Source organism: Mandrillus leucophaeus, unplaced genomic scaffold (genome assembly GCF_000951045.1).
Source record: "Mandrillus leucophaeus isolate KB7577 unplaced genomic scaffold, Mleu.le_1.0 Scaffold659, whole genome shotgun sequence".
Taxonomy (NCBI): domain Eukaryota; kingdom Metazoa; phylum Chordata; class Mammalia; order Primates; family Cercopithecidae; genus Mandrillus; species Mandrillus leucophaeus.
The window spans coordinates 1,625,727-1,642,397 of NW_012107130.1; the positions used below are offsets into that span (position 1 = coordinate 1,625,727).

General features: G+C 42.0%; 1 protein-coding gene across 2 annotated transcripts in view; it reads left to right on the plus strand.

Annotated features, from left to right (window-relative positions):
- The window catches only part of FAM122C (family with sequence similarity 122C), a 75,248-nt gene that overhangs the window by 1,809 nt on the left and 56,768 nt on the right, over positions 1 to 16,671 (plus strand). Inside the window, exons 2-4 of one of the 2 annotated variants that reach the window (XM_012001325.1) lie at positions 5,583 to 5,727; positions 9,003 to 9,174; positions 15,881 to 15,959. In XM_012001325.1, coding sequence (XP_011856715.1) covers positions 5,679 to 5,727; positions 9,003 to 9,174; positions 15,881 to 15,959 — 300 coding nt within the window. In that variant the 5' untranslated portion in view covers positions 5,583 to 5,678. Of the gene's footprint in view, positions 1 to 5,582; positions 5,728 to 8,602; positions 9,175 to 15,880; positions 15,960 to 16,671 lie in introns of those variants that run through there. The other variant, XM_012001326.1, reaches the window with a different exon arrangement.

Genomic DNA, 16,671 nt, shown 5'->3' on the forward strand with positions numbered 1-16,671 from the left:
CCCCCCGTAACACCCCTCAGAACAACAATGACAAATCTTTGGAATTGGGGGTGAGGTCTCATCTTCCAACTGCTTCCTGCTGACCAGGGGTATAGAGTTGACCCTATCTATGGTTGTTGGTCTGTCAGGAGACCCTGTGGGTCATTGTTCCAGACTGTGGGACCTAGGATATTGAATCTTGCTGGAGGAAGGGACTCATCACAGAGTGGGAGTATGTCAAGGCAAAACTGGTGACCAGCTGAATCCAGGGGAGACTCATAAAGCTAGCAGGCATCATTGGGGAGAGACTGATATCCCATTCACAGCATTACTTGAAAGTGAAACTGCTGAATTCTAGAAGATAAAAGTTTGTTTCTTAAGCCAGTTACTGAAAAGGCAAACAAAAAACCCCACAACCATTTGTAGTGTGACTGTTTTTCCTTATTGGAAGCCCATTTAGATAGCCTGGAAGTTAAACTCAAAGAAAAAGTGTTTAAATATAATTAGACACAAGAAGAGTGTATTCAGGGTTATGAGTATAGCAGGTGAATACATGACTCTTAGGAAAAGTGTGAAAAGGTTTTTTTAAATTACATTGATAATTTAGACATATTTTTTTAAAAGGGCACAAAATTAAGTTATATTAGAGGAAAACATTGCTTCGTTGTTGTTGTTTTTTTTTTATTTTCAAGATGAAACATTTTAGCATTAGGCCATAATAACAGAATTGGAGGAAAAAGTTACAGGAGCTGACAAAAAATGAAGGAGAGAGTTATTATCTTTGGCATTCTCCGGGGAGAAAAAGCTGAAAGCAGCAAGGCACAGCAAAAGTTGAACTGAGATATTATTCTGTGAAGCTTTAACTTCTTACAATTATATTAAGAGCAGATTAATATCTTAAGAAAATCTTGTTTTTAACATAGGGGACTGATGTTAGATTATCCTAAATTATTCCCTTTCAGTTATAACCAACTTAAACACATACAAAATTCCTTTCATAACTTCTCCTTTGTAAACCTTCTCACGACTTACACAGACTGTATGGACTTTCTGACTTGGACATCAGGGCTTTCTGACTTGTCCTAAACACCCCTTTCTTAAACAACAGGTCATTTTACTTTAGGACAAAAATTTGTCATAAAAGATCCTTTCTTGGCTGGGCGCAATGGCTCATGCCTGTAATCCCAGCAGTTTGGGAGGCCAAGGCAGGCAGATGACTTGAAGTCAGGAGTTCAAGACCAGTCTGGCCAACATAACATGGTGAAACCCTGTCTCTACTAAAAATACAGAAATTAGCCGGGTGTGGTGGTTGGCACCTGTAATCCCAGCTACTCCGAAGGCTGAGGCAGGAGAATCATTTGAAGCTGGGAGGCCGAGGTTGCAGTGAGCCGAGATTGCACAACTGCACTCCAGCCTGGGCAGACATGGTGTCAAAAACAAAAAAAAAATCCTTTCTCATACAAAATTTTTATTTAAAACCTTCCTTACCGGCTGGTCGCAGTGACTCATGCCTGTAATCCCAGCACTTTGGGAGGCCGAGGTGGGCGAATCACGAGGTCAGGAGTTCGAGACCAGCCTGGTCAACATGGTGAAACCCTGTCTATACTAAAAATACAAAAAAAATTAGCTGGGCATGGTGGCAGGTGCCTGTAGTCCCAGCTACTTGGGGGGCTGAGGCAGGAGCATCGCTTGAACCCAGGAGGCAGAGGCAGAGGTTGCAGTGAGTTGAGATCATGCCACGGCACTCCAGCCTGGGCAACAGAGCAAGACTCCATCTCAAAAAAAAATAGCCGGGCATGGTGGCATGCGCCTGTAATCCCAGCTACTCTGGTGGCTGAGGTGGGAGAATTGTTTGAACCTGGGAGGCGGAGGTTGCAGTGAGAGATCATGCCACTGCACTCAGCCTGGGCAACAGAGTCAATATTTCTGGTTTTCGAACCTTTTACTAAAGGTAACCTCCTATGTGAAATTAAGAAGCGTTGGCTGGGCGTGGTGGCTCACACCTGTTATCCCAGCACTTTGGGAGGCCGAGGCGGGCGGATCACGAGTTCAAGAGATCGAGACCATCCTGGCCAACATGGTGAAACCCCATCTCTACTAAAAATGCAAAACTTAGCAGGGCATGGTGGTGCTCGCCTATAGTCCCAGCTACTCAGGAGGCTGAGGCAGGAGAATCGCTTGAACCTGGGAGGTGGAGGTTGTAGTGAGCCAAGAACACACCACTATACTCCAGTCTGGCGACAGAGCGAGACTCCGTCTGAAAAAATAAAAAAGAAAGCTTAACTGAGGGGATGATTTAAACATGAGGTGTCTCCAAAGAGATGGCAAGCAATTTATAAGATCTAGAACTGCTCCAAAGGTAACTCAGAGAAAAGAAAATTTCAAGACAGGAAATCAGAAGCTGTCCATGGAGGGAAAAATAATCAATACATGGCAAAAGTACCACAAGTATTAAACCACAAAGGAGTGACTTTCAAATCCAGGAATTGAACCCAGGTGCCATTGTGATAGGGCAAAACCTTAGCAACTGACCTACAGCACAAGGTGACTACTGTTGTTTTACCACGAGTTCAGAGCATTTTCAAGCTTGCAAAAAGTTTTAACTGCTCAAGAGAATTTTCTAAGACTAGCTATGTTATTATTATGCATCCTTCTTTTAATGTAACCATTTTCTTTTCATGGTGTTCTCAATTCCAATAGTGACTCAATCTAAATAAAAGCCTGTTAAAGTCCAGATAGTAATTTTCCAGGTTTTTACCACATAAGCAAAAGGTATTTCCAGAAAGGGGTAGAGGAGGCATCTCCACGGCAGGCAGCTTTTTAAATCAAAAGGGAAGTTTATGATTTTACTTGCCACCTCCAGAGTTGCCCTTGGCTTTGTTTTATTGATGACTCATGTTTGATCTGAAAGCTAGCCAAAGCAGAAAGCCCCCTCTTCAGTTTAAGGCCTGATGATCATCAAGGGTTGGGATTATGTCCCAGGGGCCCTTTGGCCCTCCAGGGCAGTCCCATTTCCGGTGGCCGAGCTTGTGGCAGAGGGGGCAAGCCATGCGGGGGTTTTTCGTCATTCATCCCATAGGACCAGTTTGCCTTCCAGTGGCGTGGGCTTCTGCACTGATGGCAGTTATCTGGAGGAGTACCCTTAGGGCAACCTGGAATGGAGGCTAGGGACTTGCAAAGCAGCCAACAGTTGACCCTGCTTCTTGTCCCTGCGTTCTTCTTTCTCCTTAGCCCTGTCCTTATCCTGCTCTTGGTTATAAAAGACTGAGGAGACTAATTTGAGGTTTTCTGCATAGAGGCCGTGCTGTATTACAAAAGAAAATTGGACATTTTTCATTTTTTTTTTTATTAATCTCAGGGTTACATTTGTCTCAATGTTTTGGGATGCAACCCAGAGGTTAGTCTGACGGAATAGAGGAAGTTTGTCCCACGCTGGGACTGGAAAACGATGAGCTGCTGGGGGCTAATGTCTGCTGCGGACATGAAGCACACTCTCTCGCCGCAAACCGCCCCCCCACTGCCCCACCGGGAAGAGGACTCAGCTCACATCTGCTGAGGAATTCCAGTGCACTTTTCTGTTCTTTTCTTTCTTTCTTTCTTTTTGTGTTTTTTTTCTTTGAGATGCAGTCTCGCTTTGTCACCCAGGCTGGAGTGCAGTGGTGGGACCTTGGCTCACTGCAACCTCCACCTCCCAGGTTCAAGCAATTCTCCTCTCTTAGCCTCCCAAGTAGCTGGGGTTACAGGCATGCACCACTACGTCCAGCTAATTTTTTGCATTTTTAGTAGAGACGGAGTTTCCCCATGTTGGCCAGGCTGGTCTTGAACTCCTGACCTCAGGTGATCCTCCCACCTCGGCCTCCCAAAGTGCTGGGATTACAAGCATGAGCCACTGAGCCTGGCCTCGAGTGCACTTTCTAAAGGGGCATCCCACCTACTGGAAAGGACATCTCAGCGCTGGGGCCTTACGCTGGATGGTTAGCCCAAGTGCGAGGAAAAAGGGTAAAGGAAAAACTCAGCCTGGTCCCATCCCAGGAGAGAGGACCAGAATGGGGAGACTCACTGCTCTGAGGCTGTTTGCGATCACCTAATTTGGGAACGTCCAGAGCAGGAGGTCTGGCTGTTTTCGCAGGGCTATTTCGAGTAAGAAAGAGGGGCTCTGAGCTCCCCAAAACATATGTGCCAATTGCACCACAAAGGGATTGTAGACCTTTTCGCCAGAAGGGATAGGAGAGGGCCTTCTTCCCTTCTGGGCAAGGCAGCCAAACCTGTTCACACCCGCTGGCCTTCAGGCCACACCAGGAAATGGCCCTGACCAGTTGCCATCAATTGCCAGAGGGATACTAGAATTTGTCGGCTGGAAGACTGAAAAGTAAAGCAAATTCTGAACTCTCACGGGATCGTGGGGCAGCAGTCTGATGTCTTTCCACCGGGACCTCCTGGTTCCCTGGGGAGCAGCCCTGGCCAGGAACTTTAAATTATCTCAGGGTTTTGACGCTGTCCAACGAGAGGTTGGAATTGGAGGAAAGGAAGAGAGTAGGGGAGAGGCCCATACGGGCCACCAAAATGTTGCACGTGCAACTGGCCAGTGGCGCGGGTGGTAAAGGAATTTACCAAGACAGTCATAGGTAAAGAAAGGCAGATTTATTAGAGAAGTCATGAAAAATATGTTGCAAGGAGGCAAAGGGCAGCACTGCAGAGGAGGAGCTATCTGCAAAGAGGCAGGTGCTGGAGGGAGCTGGAGGGGGCTGCATGTGGAAACAAGTCATGCTGCTGTACCCACATGTGGAACGAGGTCGTTGTGCCCTAGGTCTCTCTGAACAATTTTGCATCGTTCTTCCCCACCTGGGGCGCTTTGCTCTTTCTTTCTTATCTTAACAGGACTCCGCAAACTCTTAATCCTCACCACTTGAATGGCCCTGGGAAAGAGAAGGCCATTGCATTGAAATGTAATAGTTATGAAATTGCTTTCAAAATTCAGCCAGAAATAATAATTTTGCCTGCCTCTTTTCAATTATCCCATACTAAACTTGCCAAGGCCAATTGTCATTTTATTCCTCACTGTTTATGCTTTCTGCCTGCAGTATGAGGGATTTGTAAGTACTTTTAGATGGTTTCCTTTAAATTGCCTGTATTTTTCTCCCAGCTAGATTAGAAACAACAACCTCTGTTTTTGAGCAACTTAGGTATCTCTTTTTATCTCAAGGTCTCAGCAACCCTTTAGGCCAGCCCCACCTCCTACTCCCTGCTCAAAAGAAATTATAATACATTCTTTTGTTCACAATAGCTACTAAACAATCATTTGTTGAGGAGGCACATGCACTGACCCCAGGAGCTTAACAATTTAGGAGAACAAGACGAGAAGAATGCTACTTTGGCTATCATTTCTAGGTTTTATTCACATCATTCTTGCCTGCTAGTTTTTTTTTTACCTTTCATGTAAATCTTTTGGGAAGGTTTGGGGTGTTTGTGATTTGTAGATTTGGGTTCAACTTGTATTTGACTTGCTCTTGTGGTAATTAAAGGTTACAATGTAGCTTCAAGGTTGTCATGACAACTGGTAAAATAAAGAGCTGATTATCACGTTTGTTACTTCCCTTTTATAGGTGACGGCCTGGGACACAGGGCAGCAGACTGGGATATGCAGAGAAGAGTAGCCTAATTGTCAAGTCTAGATCTAACAAAAACAGTGTCCCAAGATCATGGCATATTTCCCTGGAACTGGAAGAACTGATCAAGGAACACAGCTAGGTTGGTATAATAATGTGTGAGTAGAAATGGGGAGAAGTGAAAACAATTTCTTTAATGTTGTGTTTGCCATTGTAGCATATAGAATTCTTGCTGTTTTTGTATTACTTGTTCCTTTTGATGTTCCAATTTGTGTATGTACTATGAGTCCTATTTATATCTTTACAGGTTTGGGGTTCCTGACATGTAGCTGTTCTTTAGTAAAAGAGAGCTCTTTCTCTTTGATAATAGCTGTAAATTTACTACCATCTCATATATTTAGTTATTTCATATTACTAACTCCTTTTCTTAGAAACACAATCCATTAGTCACTCTTTCCTTGTCATTTTATTATACCTGTTTTCTTAGTGTTGTACTTATTTAAAAATTAGATACTTGTAAGGCTTAGGCAGGATGAAATTTTATCTATTTATTCAAAATATACATATGAAATCTTATTACCTGCCAAGAATACTAGCAAACGTTGAAAATTAAAATGAACAGAATGGAGGTAAGATTCCCTTGTCCACTGGCCTGCTTCATATTTTTCTGTTATTCAGGCAATTTGTTTTTTTACTCTGTTCTGTCTTTAATCACTGCTTCTGCATTCACCCTGAATTTACTCAGCTTTAACCACCATCTTTTATAAACTTTCAGGTACCCTGGGAATTTTAACAGTGGCTTTTAGAACATCTTGATACTAGCCTGAATTCTGCTGCTATCTAATTATGTGCCATTAATCTCTTTGGAATTTTATCCAACTGTAAAACAGAAATGATTTACCTACTTTACAAGATAACTATGAAAGATAGGCTATTTAAACCTGCATTTATTCATAAAATAATTTCATAAGTATTTATCAAGTGCTTATGAGTACAGAAATTGTGTCCAGGGAGATATTCTGAGGCACCTCATTTTTTTTTTTACTTAAACAGAAGGGCAGAGGAATCTTGGCTTTGCCACTTAGTAGTTGTAACTTGAGTAACCCCTCTGGGCTTTGGTTTCCCCCTGTGAAAAATGGGCATTGTGATGGTGCCTACCTCAAAGAATTATTGTAAACTTTAAATGCAATCACCTATTTAAAGTGATTAGGACAGTACCTGGCACATAGTAAGTGTCCAAGAAACAGTAGCTATTATTAATCTGTCTTATATCAGGAATGGGGACTCCACATCATCTTCATGTCTGGGATTTAAGTAATCTGATTCTGCCTAATATAATCAAGTTTGTCTTATTCTATTCCCAGAATAAACAAAGAATACATATTTATTATCTTACATGTCATAACTTGTCACGAACTATCTCAAGACTGTCCCATTATTTTAAGTTCACCACTGGGTAGCTGAGCAGGGTTAATGATTGAACCAATCCAGATAAGTATGTAAAAACATTTTGTAGGCCAGGTGCAGAGGCTCACACCTGTAATCCCAGCACTTTGGGAGGCCGAGGCGGGTGGATCACCTGAGGTCGGGAGTTCGAGACCAGCATGACCAACACGGAGAAACCCCATCTCTACTAAAAATACAAAATTAGCTGGGAGTGGTGGCACATGCCTGTAATCCCAGCTACTCTGGAGGCTGAGTCAGGAGAATAGCTTGAACCCGGGAGGTGGAGGTTGCGATGAGCCAAGATTGCGCCATTGCACTCCAACCTGGGCAACAAGAGCAAAACTCTGTCTCAAAAAAAAAAAAAATTGTTATCTATAAAGTGTTATGATTATTTTAATTAACAACTCCCATTTCACTAGGTTTATTTGCCTTCTCAGCCAGTTCTCTATATGGTTACCAAAATGTGTGGTTTTACAAAATTATTAGCATGGAGTTAAGATTTTAGTACTTAGTGTGGCTCATTAAGTGATGGTTAAAATTTCTAAAACAGCAGTTCTTAAAATGATATGAGCCATGGCAGCATTCTTAGAATGTATGTAGTTTCTAATACTACCTGAAATGAAAACACTGATTTGCATAGATACTAAATTCTGAGATATTTGTTTTTTAAAAAGCCTCACTGCTTTAACTCAAATCTTTGTAAATTAGCTGAGGTCTTTTTTATATGAATAGCTGTGAGGAGCCAGATTATATATAATGTAAAAACACACACCGAGGCAGGCGCGGTGGCTCACGTCTGTAATCCCAGCACTTTGGGAGGACGAGGCAGGCGGATCACCTTCGGTCCAGGAGTTCGAGACCAGCCTGGCCAACATGGTGAAACCCCATCTCTACTAAAATACAAAAATTAGCCAGGCGTGGTGGCGAGCGCCTGTAATCCCAGCTACTCGGGAGGCTGAGGCAGGAGAATCGCTTGAACCTGGGAGGTGGAGGTTGCAGTGAGCCAAGATCACGGCCAGTGCACTCCAGCCTGAGCAACAAGAGCGAAATTCCATCTCAAAAAAAAAAAAACAAAAAACAAAAAAACTGTACAATTATGGTTTAAAATAGAAAGAAACCACACTGAAAACAGTAATTCGTTTGCCAAATGAACTCAGTTAGGTTAGCACCTTAGCAAGACCCTTTGGGAACAAGTGGCCTCTAAGTACTTCGGTAGCAGTATCTTTTTTTTTTTCTTTTCAGACTTTTGCTTTTCTAAAATTACAAAGGTGTAGTGTGTCTGCTGTTACAGGATGGAAAAATGCATCATAGGAGGTTGGAAGCTTGTTGGCCTCAGTCATAAAGGGATAAGAAAATTGAGAATTAGGCATAGGGCAGAAAGGACCTCACCCCTCCCAACGCTTTCATTTCTAAATAATGCTTAAGGAAACCATGCCAGGGTTTGTAAAAGAGTAGAGGCACAACCACGGGGAGTGGGCACTGGGGAAGGAGGAAGGAGGGGACGACGTGGGGATAAAGCGGCTTCTTTGCGCCTGCGCCCCTGGCAAAGCTGACAGAGGAGCGTGAAGTGACGTCATTGCCTGCGTCACAATACGCGTCGTCTGACTGGAAGCGTATCGCAGGCTCTGAGGGGCGGAACCCAACGGATGGTCAAAGGCGGCAGATTGTAGTTTTTGTTTTGGCCGGAAAGGCTTACCATGAGTTGCCAGGGCTGAGATGGAGAAGGATTCGCGGCGGTGACAGATTAAATTCCCCAGTTACATTATAGACTTGGAGGTGGGGGATCTTCTCATCGTTAGAGGCCCCGATCATGGGAGATAGGCGGTTCGGAGCCAGTCCTGCCTAACTTTGTGTTCACTGATGTTAGGGATGCTAGGGCTGCAAAGGTGGGCACCCCTACTCGTCTAAGAGCTTTCTCCTCTCTTCTCTTTTTCCCCTTTGCCTCTCTCCTTACATCACCTGCCCACTAAGTCGACTTGTCCTTGTGTGAACGGCAGCCGGAAAGCCTTGAGAACTTATTCCTCGACCCGGACATGGCACGGGAGAAAATGGAAGTAGGTTCCGAATCGCTGCCGAGTTCCACTACCGCAGACAGCAACATTCCGAGAAGAGTCAACAGTGCCCCTTTGATCAATGGACTTGGGTGAGCCAGGTTGAGATACTGAAGGAGGCAAGCGGGTGGGGAGGAGGTGTTCGGGAAAGTGATTTCCTATAGAATTCCCGTCCCTTTATTTGTTGAGATTCTGCAGGTATCTCCCTTGTTCCTGGTGTCCTGAGATCCCACCCTCAACCTTGGGTGGGGGTAGTGGGACGGGCTGACCTGAGGGACAGCGCGCACCCACCCTGAGGTTGACAGACATCTGAATCTGAACATCCTCCCCTGATAGTCCACCCGGACCCGAATGCAGCAGCCAATTGGTGTGGAGCACGGCTTTTTTCTAACTTCACCCCATTTCTTACCCATTCCTTTGAAGAAACTTAGCATCCTCCCCCACTCACCCCCAGATCTTCTGCCATGACTGTAATATTTGTCATTTCAGCTGCTTTATCACCTCTGACCTTCACCTCCAGCCACTTGAATGGAAATGGTTGTCAAGCAAATAAACTTTGGACTTTTTTTACACCTTTTTTTTTTTTTTTTTTTTTTTTGAAACAGAGTCTTGCTCTGTCGCCCAGGCTGGAGTGCAGTGGCACGATCTCAGCTTACTGTAACCTCCGCCTCCTGGGTTCAAGCAATTCTCGTGCCTCAGCCTCCCTAGTAGCTGGGATTACAGGCGCCTGCCACCACACCCGGTAATTTTTTGTATTTTTAGTAGAGACAGGGTTTCACCATGTTGGCCAGGCTGGTCTCGAACTCCTGGCCTCACGTGATCCGCCCGCCTCAGCCTACCAAAGTGCTGGGATTACAGATGTGAGCCACTGCTCCTGTCCTACACCTATTTTTTATTGGCGCAAAAAGTTTTGGGACCACAGAAGCTTGATCTCCTAAATTACACATTCTCACTGGGTGATACTTCCCCCAAGCGGGGAGAAAATAGTTCTTAGGGGAGTGTGAAATATTTTTACTCTTTTTATGTATAAAGCACAGATATACATACAGTCTGTACACAGATATATAGTATATATGTGTTATTAAAATTTCACGGAGGGGAAGCAATTAGGGGAAAAAATGTCTAAAAAGGCTTTTTAGAGGGTCAATAATGAAAAAATAATTTAGAAACACTGCACTAAATGATGGTTAACTGTATTTCTGAAGATCTGGGATTACTAAATCTTGTTTCCTTTTTTTGTTTTTTAAGACGGAGTCTCACTGTGTCGCCCAGGCTGGAGTGCAGTGGCGTGATCTCGGCTCACTGCAACCTCCGCCTCCCGGGTTCAAGCGATTCTCCTGCCTCAGCCTACTGAGTAGCTGGGACTTCAGGCACCCGCCACCACGCCCGCCTAATTTTTTGTATTTTTAGTGGAGACGGGGTTTCACCGTGTTAGCCAGAATGGTCTCGATCTCCTGACCTTGTGATCTGCCCGCCTCGGCCTCCCAAAGTGTTGGGATTACAGGCATGAGCCATCGCACCCGGCCTAAATCTTACTTAAATTAGACTTTTAAAATGATATTTTGGATCTCACATTTCAGTATTATAAGGTTTTCTAGATATCATAAAAATGTCTGAAAAATGCATTCACTACATATGTTGCTAACTTTGCTCCTCACATTTGTGGCATCATACTGATTGATAGTTGTAATTCACAGTACCATAGACTTATCAGGAAGGGATTCAGAGACCAGCTTTACCCTCCTTGTTTAACATATGAGGAAACTGAGGCCCATAAATCTCCAAAATGACATGTTTAGTGGCAGAGCCAGTACTAGGAACCTCTGTTTCCTGACTCCTAAATGACTGTTCTGGCCACTACTAATGAATAACTAAGTTGATTAACTAAATAAATGCAGCTTTTGGGTTATTTGAGGTAGGAGAGAATATACTGTTCACAAAATGAAAAGCAAACTAAGATTGACCAAAAAAAAAAAAAAAAAATACATTACCTTTTTAAAATAGGCAGGTAGAAAAACATAGAAGGGGGACTCTGCATGTTGTGCTGAGAACAAGAACATTTTATTCACTCAGGATTTTGCTCTAATCCTGTTGTGGAAATAAAGGAATTATGGGACCCACTCTACTAGTAGAAGAGAGCAGTAGGGAGAATGTTGGGTTTATTGAAGACAATATAAAAAGAAGAAATAGACTGCAAATAGACGATGGAGGATGTGTACTTGAAAGAACCTGTGGATCCTCTTTAATGTATTAAATATGCCAGAGAAGGAGTGGACCCTTCCCTAATCCTCAAAGCTTTGGAAACAGAGAGATCTCAGTTATCCCTTCATATCTTGCTTTGTTCTGCAAAGGATTTTTTTTTTGTTTTGTTTGTTTTTTGCTTTTATCATATTAGAGCATAGCTATAGTGTTAAATTCCATAGCTAAAGATCCTAATGCATGAAGTAAAATTTTTACAGAAAGGTAAGGGTCACTAGCATATTTCTCTAGTAGGAGTTTAAAGATATAGAAACCACAAAGTGGACGGAGTCCAGGGACTCTAGTCCATCAGAAAGAAGTAACATAGGAATGATGTGTGACATCCCTGAGATTGGGGAACTTGCCTAGATGATCTGAGGGCATATTTTGTGCTATTGTAGAAAATGTAGGGCATGGTCAGAGAAGTTATTCTGAAGCAAGAAAAATTTAGAGTAGGATTACACTGAGCCTTAGTTGAATTCATTTTCACCTCAGTTCTTATTTGCATATGCATACTGCTCACTTTTCTCCCTTTTTTTTTCTTCCTTGGCCCTCTAATACTTGTGTACTTCCCCTTTCTAAACTATACCTGGCAGTAAAGCATTCTCTTCAGAAAGTGAGAATCACTAGCATATTTCTTTAGTAGGAGTTATAGAAACCACAAAGTGGACAGAGTTCACGGACTCCGGTCCATCAGAAAGAAGTAACATAGGAATGATGTGTGACATGCCTGAGGTCAGGGAACTTGCCCAAATGATCTGAGGGGATGTTTTGTGCTGTTGTAGAGAATATTTAGCTTGCTAAACATTGTTGCACCTCTTTCAAGTCATTTTCGAACTTCGCTCCATGTTTCTTCTATATAAAGACCCTCTTGCACCAGCATTTGCAGAATTAAATTCCTTACATTGGTTTCTTTTATATCAATTCTTTAATACAGTATTACTGTTTTAAAGAAGTATCTGCACTGTTTTATGTATATCTTGAACTAATAAAAATTCCAACGTCAAAAGTTTTGAACCTCTTGGTTCTTTATACTCTTTATCCCTGTAGTTGGCTGACTTTATTACTAGTGTCAATAACTATGTTTAAAGCTAGGAGTTTTTTTCTTCTCTTTCTCTGACCCTTATGCAAAGACTCAGAGATTAGGTTCTTGTATTCCTGCCAGTGCCTCCCTACCTTAAAAACCTCTACCTTGACCCTGCATTTAAACTGTTACTGCCTCAATTATTATTATTATTTTCCTGAGATGGAATCTTGAGGCTGGAGTGCAGTGGTTCAATCTTGGCTTACTGCAACCTCTGCCTCCTGAGCTCAAGCGATTCTCCTGCCTCAGCCTCCCGAGTAGCTGGGACTACAGGCATGCACCACCATGCCTGGCTAATTTTTGTATTTTTAGTAGAGACGGGTTTCACTATGTTGGCCAGGCTGGTCTCGAACTCCTGACCTCATGATCTGCCCACCTTGGCCTCCCAAAGTGCTGCTATTACAGGCATGAGCCACTGCCCCTGACCCTCAATTCTATTTGAAAGGCAAATTACTGCCCCAGACCCAAATGCAGCCCACCACCTGGATTTGCAAATAAAATTTTATTGGAATGGAACCATCCCCATTTGTTTAGTTATTATCTATGGCTACTTTCCCACTGCAGTGGCAGAACTGAGGAGTTGCAACAGATACTGTATGGCCCACAAATCCTCAAATGTTTACTCTCTGGCCCTTTGCAGAAAAAGTTTGCCCATCCTCTGGTTTATTGAACTCTTACGAACGTGGAAGAATAGCAGCCATGAAAAATGATTACTTTGGGAATATAAGTGACATAAATCTATTATAGTTTAGACAGAGCTGTTTATTGATCATTTGATGTGGAACATTGAACTTCATCCAGTTATACTACCTTTGCTTTTTCCGAGTTAGAAGTAGCACTTAACTCAGTTCAGATATCACCTAGGGTTTTATAAATTCATGTTGAATAATGCATATCAGTTGAAGTATATATTGCCTGAATTCTTTCTTTCAGTTATAGTCTTACTAAAATTGGCGAACAAATTTAGGGTAGAATATATCATTGCTAGCCCTAAGAATTAAGCCCCCTACACATGTAAACAAAAAAGAGTGGAAAGAAATAGCCCATTAGTGTCCCTCCAATTTTCTTATAAGTGACTGCCAGAACATATTCCTATTCTCACAAAGAAAATGACTGGGAAAGGAAGTAAACTTAGATACATCCATATACCTTCCATTCATAAAATAGTAAGTTACCGCCTGTTATATGCAAATTATGATGTTGCAAAGACATATCTCAGGGCTCAATAAACTTTAACAGGGACTGTAAATACTTGAAGGACTTAAATGTGTGGTAGAGTAAGATAAGTGCGTAGGGAGCTAAAGAAAGTGCTAGGGGAATTCAAAGAAGGAAGGGAGAAATTACAGCGGGACTGGTGAGGGAGAAGGACAAGTTTATGAAGAAGGTGACAATTGAGATGGGCCTTCATGGATTGATAGGATACACCCTGGAAAAGAGGGGGACCAATGCTTGGGATAGTATTTTAAGTATTACATACAGAACAGACTTGAAGGCAGAAAAGCATAGATGTATTCCAGAGAACTGAATGGTCCACTTTGCCTGAACCCCTGACTCCCAAATGTTCATCTGCCGATCAGTGCTGATCTCAGGTGAAGTTTTTACCAATCCATGCCTTTAAAAAAGTTAAGTACAGCATAATTAAAGATGTCATTATGTAGTTGCTAATTATCCTTCCTGGGCAGGACTGTACTGTACTCTGAGATTTGTTATTCTCTTATTTTCTTAATACCAAAGTGTCATTTTACAAATGAAATGATGGTGTTGGTCAATGGTGGGATTTTTTAAAAAATGACTTGACTTGGTAAAAGAAAGAGGTGGCAACTATGTTTCTGCCTAGATTTTGTTTTGAAATTGTACTAGTCCATGAAATTGAAGAGTCTGGAGCCAAACTGTGGAGGGCTTTGAATGTCATAGTAAAGAACGTAACTGAATTTGACAGGCACTGAAGAGAGTCATTGAAAGTTGTGAGCAAACTGTTCTTTAGGCAGGTGCCCCTGGTAGTCTGTTAGATAGCCTAGAGAAGGGAAAGAAGAGAGGCAAGGAGCCCAGTTAGACTATGGCAGTCTGTGGAAAAGGAAAAAGACCTTGAATTGGTTTTTGGCAAGGAGCATGAAAAGAATCGGGTGGATATCAGAGAGAGAGAGTATAGAGGTAAAATCTAAAATACTGGCAGTTGACTGGATATAGGCAGCTAAAACAAAAGTGTTACAGATGATTTCTCACATTGGAGGAACCTGGATGAAGGGTACATGCGAACCATCTGTATTCTTTTTGCAACTTCTGGTGAGTCTTAAACCGTTTCAAAATAAGAAGTTATAATAAAAAGGAAAACATGCCAGACACAGCTGGGATCTGTAGTCCTAGCTATTTGAGAGGCTGAGGCAGGAGCATCATTGAGCCTAGGAGTTTGAGGGCAGCCTAGGCAACATATAGCGGGGCTGACCACATCTCTGAAAAAACAATGAAATGATTTCTTCAGGATTACAAGGTCAAATAGGACCGAGTTCACTTGGTGGGCAACCATCAAAGCTGAGGACACAGACCTAACTTCAGTGGGCAGCAGCTGCACAACTTCAGTCCATTGTTATCATGGGAATGTGGCCCAGTGTTGCAAAATCTTGCAACTTTTCAATAGAAGCCAGAAAGTTGGAATCTGGGTGTTGTTTTTTGTTGTTTGTTTGTTTTTGTTTTTTTTAATGTGAAATCTCACAGTGTACAAAACAAATTCAAAAACATTGTTGACACTGTGTAGGCCAAACCAAACACATCTGTGGAAAATCTGAGTTCCATCAACCCCTGCTATTGTTATTCCTCTTATTCATGTGAAACTTTGGGAATTGAGAGGGAATTGATATTTGCACCTTGTAGCTCTGATCATAAATTTAAATCATTTACAGGTTTAAACTGAAAATGATGTATTTCCAAGTTCACGATAAATTATATTCATTCTCCGTAGCATAATTAGGAGTAAAGTAGGGTGCTTGAGAATTCCTTACCTTATATGGAGACTTGTTTAGGCTCAGCCAACCAAGGCTGTATGTGTGTGTGTGTTTTAATTTCTACCTTTGCACAGCTTGCCTTTACCCTTGCTGTTTAGGTATTTGAAATCTTCTTTAAAAGAATTTTGTGGCCGGGCATGGTGGCTCACGCCTGTAATCCCAGCACTTTGAGGGGGACAAGGTGGGTGGATCACCTGAGGTCAGGAGTTCGAGACCAGCCAGACCAACATGGTGAAACCTCGTCTCTACTAAAAACACAAAAATCAGCTGGGCATAGTGGTGCATGCCTGTAATCGCAGCTACTAGGGGGGCTGAGGTAGAAGGATTGCTTGAACCTGGGAGGCAGAGGTCGCAGTGAGCTAAGATCGTGCCACTGCACTCCAGCCTGGGCAACAGAACAGAGCGAGACTCCGTCTCAAAAAAAAATTTTTTTTTTGTAATGGATTTTATAACAAATGTTTTTCTTTTTCTTTTTAGTTTTAATTCACAGGTGTTGCAAGCTGACATGTTAAGAATTAGGACAAACAGAGCAACGTTTAAGAATCGACACTGTCTGGTAAGAAAATGCTTATAATGGCCTCCCTGTCCAACACTTGTGCTTATTGGTCTTAACCAATGGTCTTCAAACTTGAGCATTCACAGGGAGGGCTTATTAAAACACAGATGGCCAGCGGGAGTCTCACCCCCAGGGTTTCTGATTAAGTAGATGGGGGTGGAGCATGAGAATTTGCATTTCTAACAAGTTCCCACTTTGAGAAACACTGCTCTAAACATTACTGAAGGAAAAATAAACACATTGACTACAGTTATGATTGCTGCAGCTGCAACAGAATTAATTTTTAAATCCCATATGGATTTAATATTGAGATTTTATGTATAAGACCATCTGGTTTCCAATTTTTTTTTAAAGAAAATTGTAACTTTGAGAGGAAAATTTGCAGACTCTCCTAAAAGTAATTTTTAGGCTTTTAGTTAGACTTTTATCTCACATTTATCTTGAATTATAAATAAGATTTGCTTTTCATGGTATTATCATGCAATCTCTAAATTATAACTCTTTTCTACTAATTATCCTGTAAACATAGAGAATATACTTGTAGATCAGTAAGCCAAGGTGAATACATGATTCATTATATGATTTTTTTATTGAGATGAAATTCACATAACATTCAATTAACTATTTTAAAGTATACAGTTCAATAGCATTTAGTGCATTCACAATGTTGTTCAACCACTACCGCTCTCTAGTTTCTTTTTTTTTTTTTTTT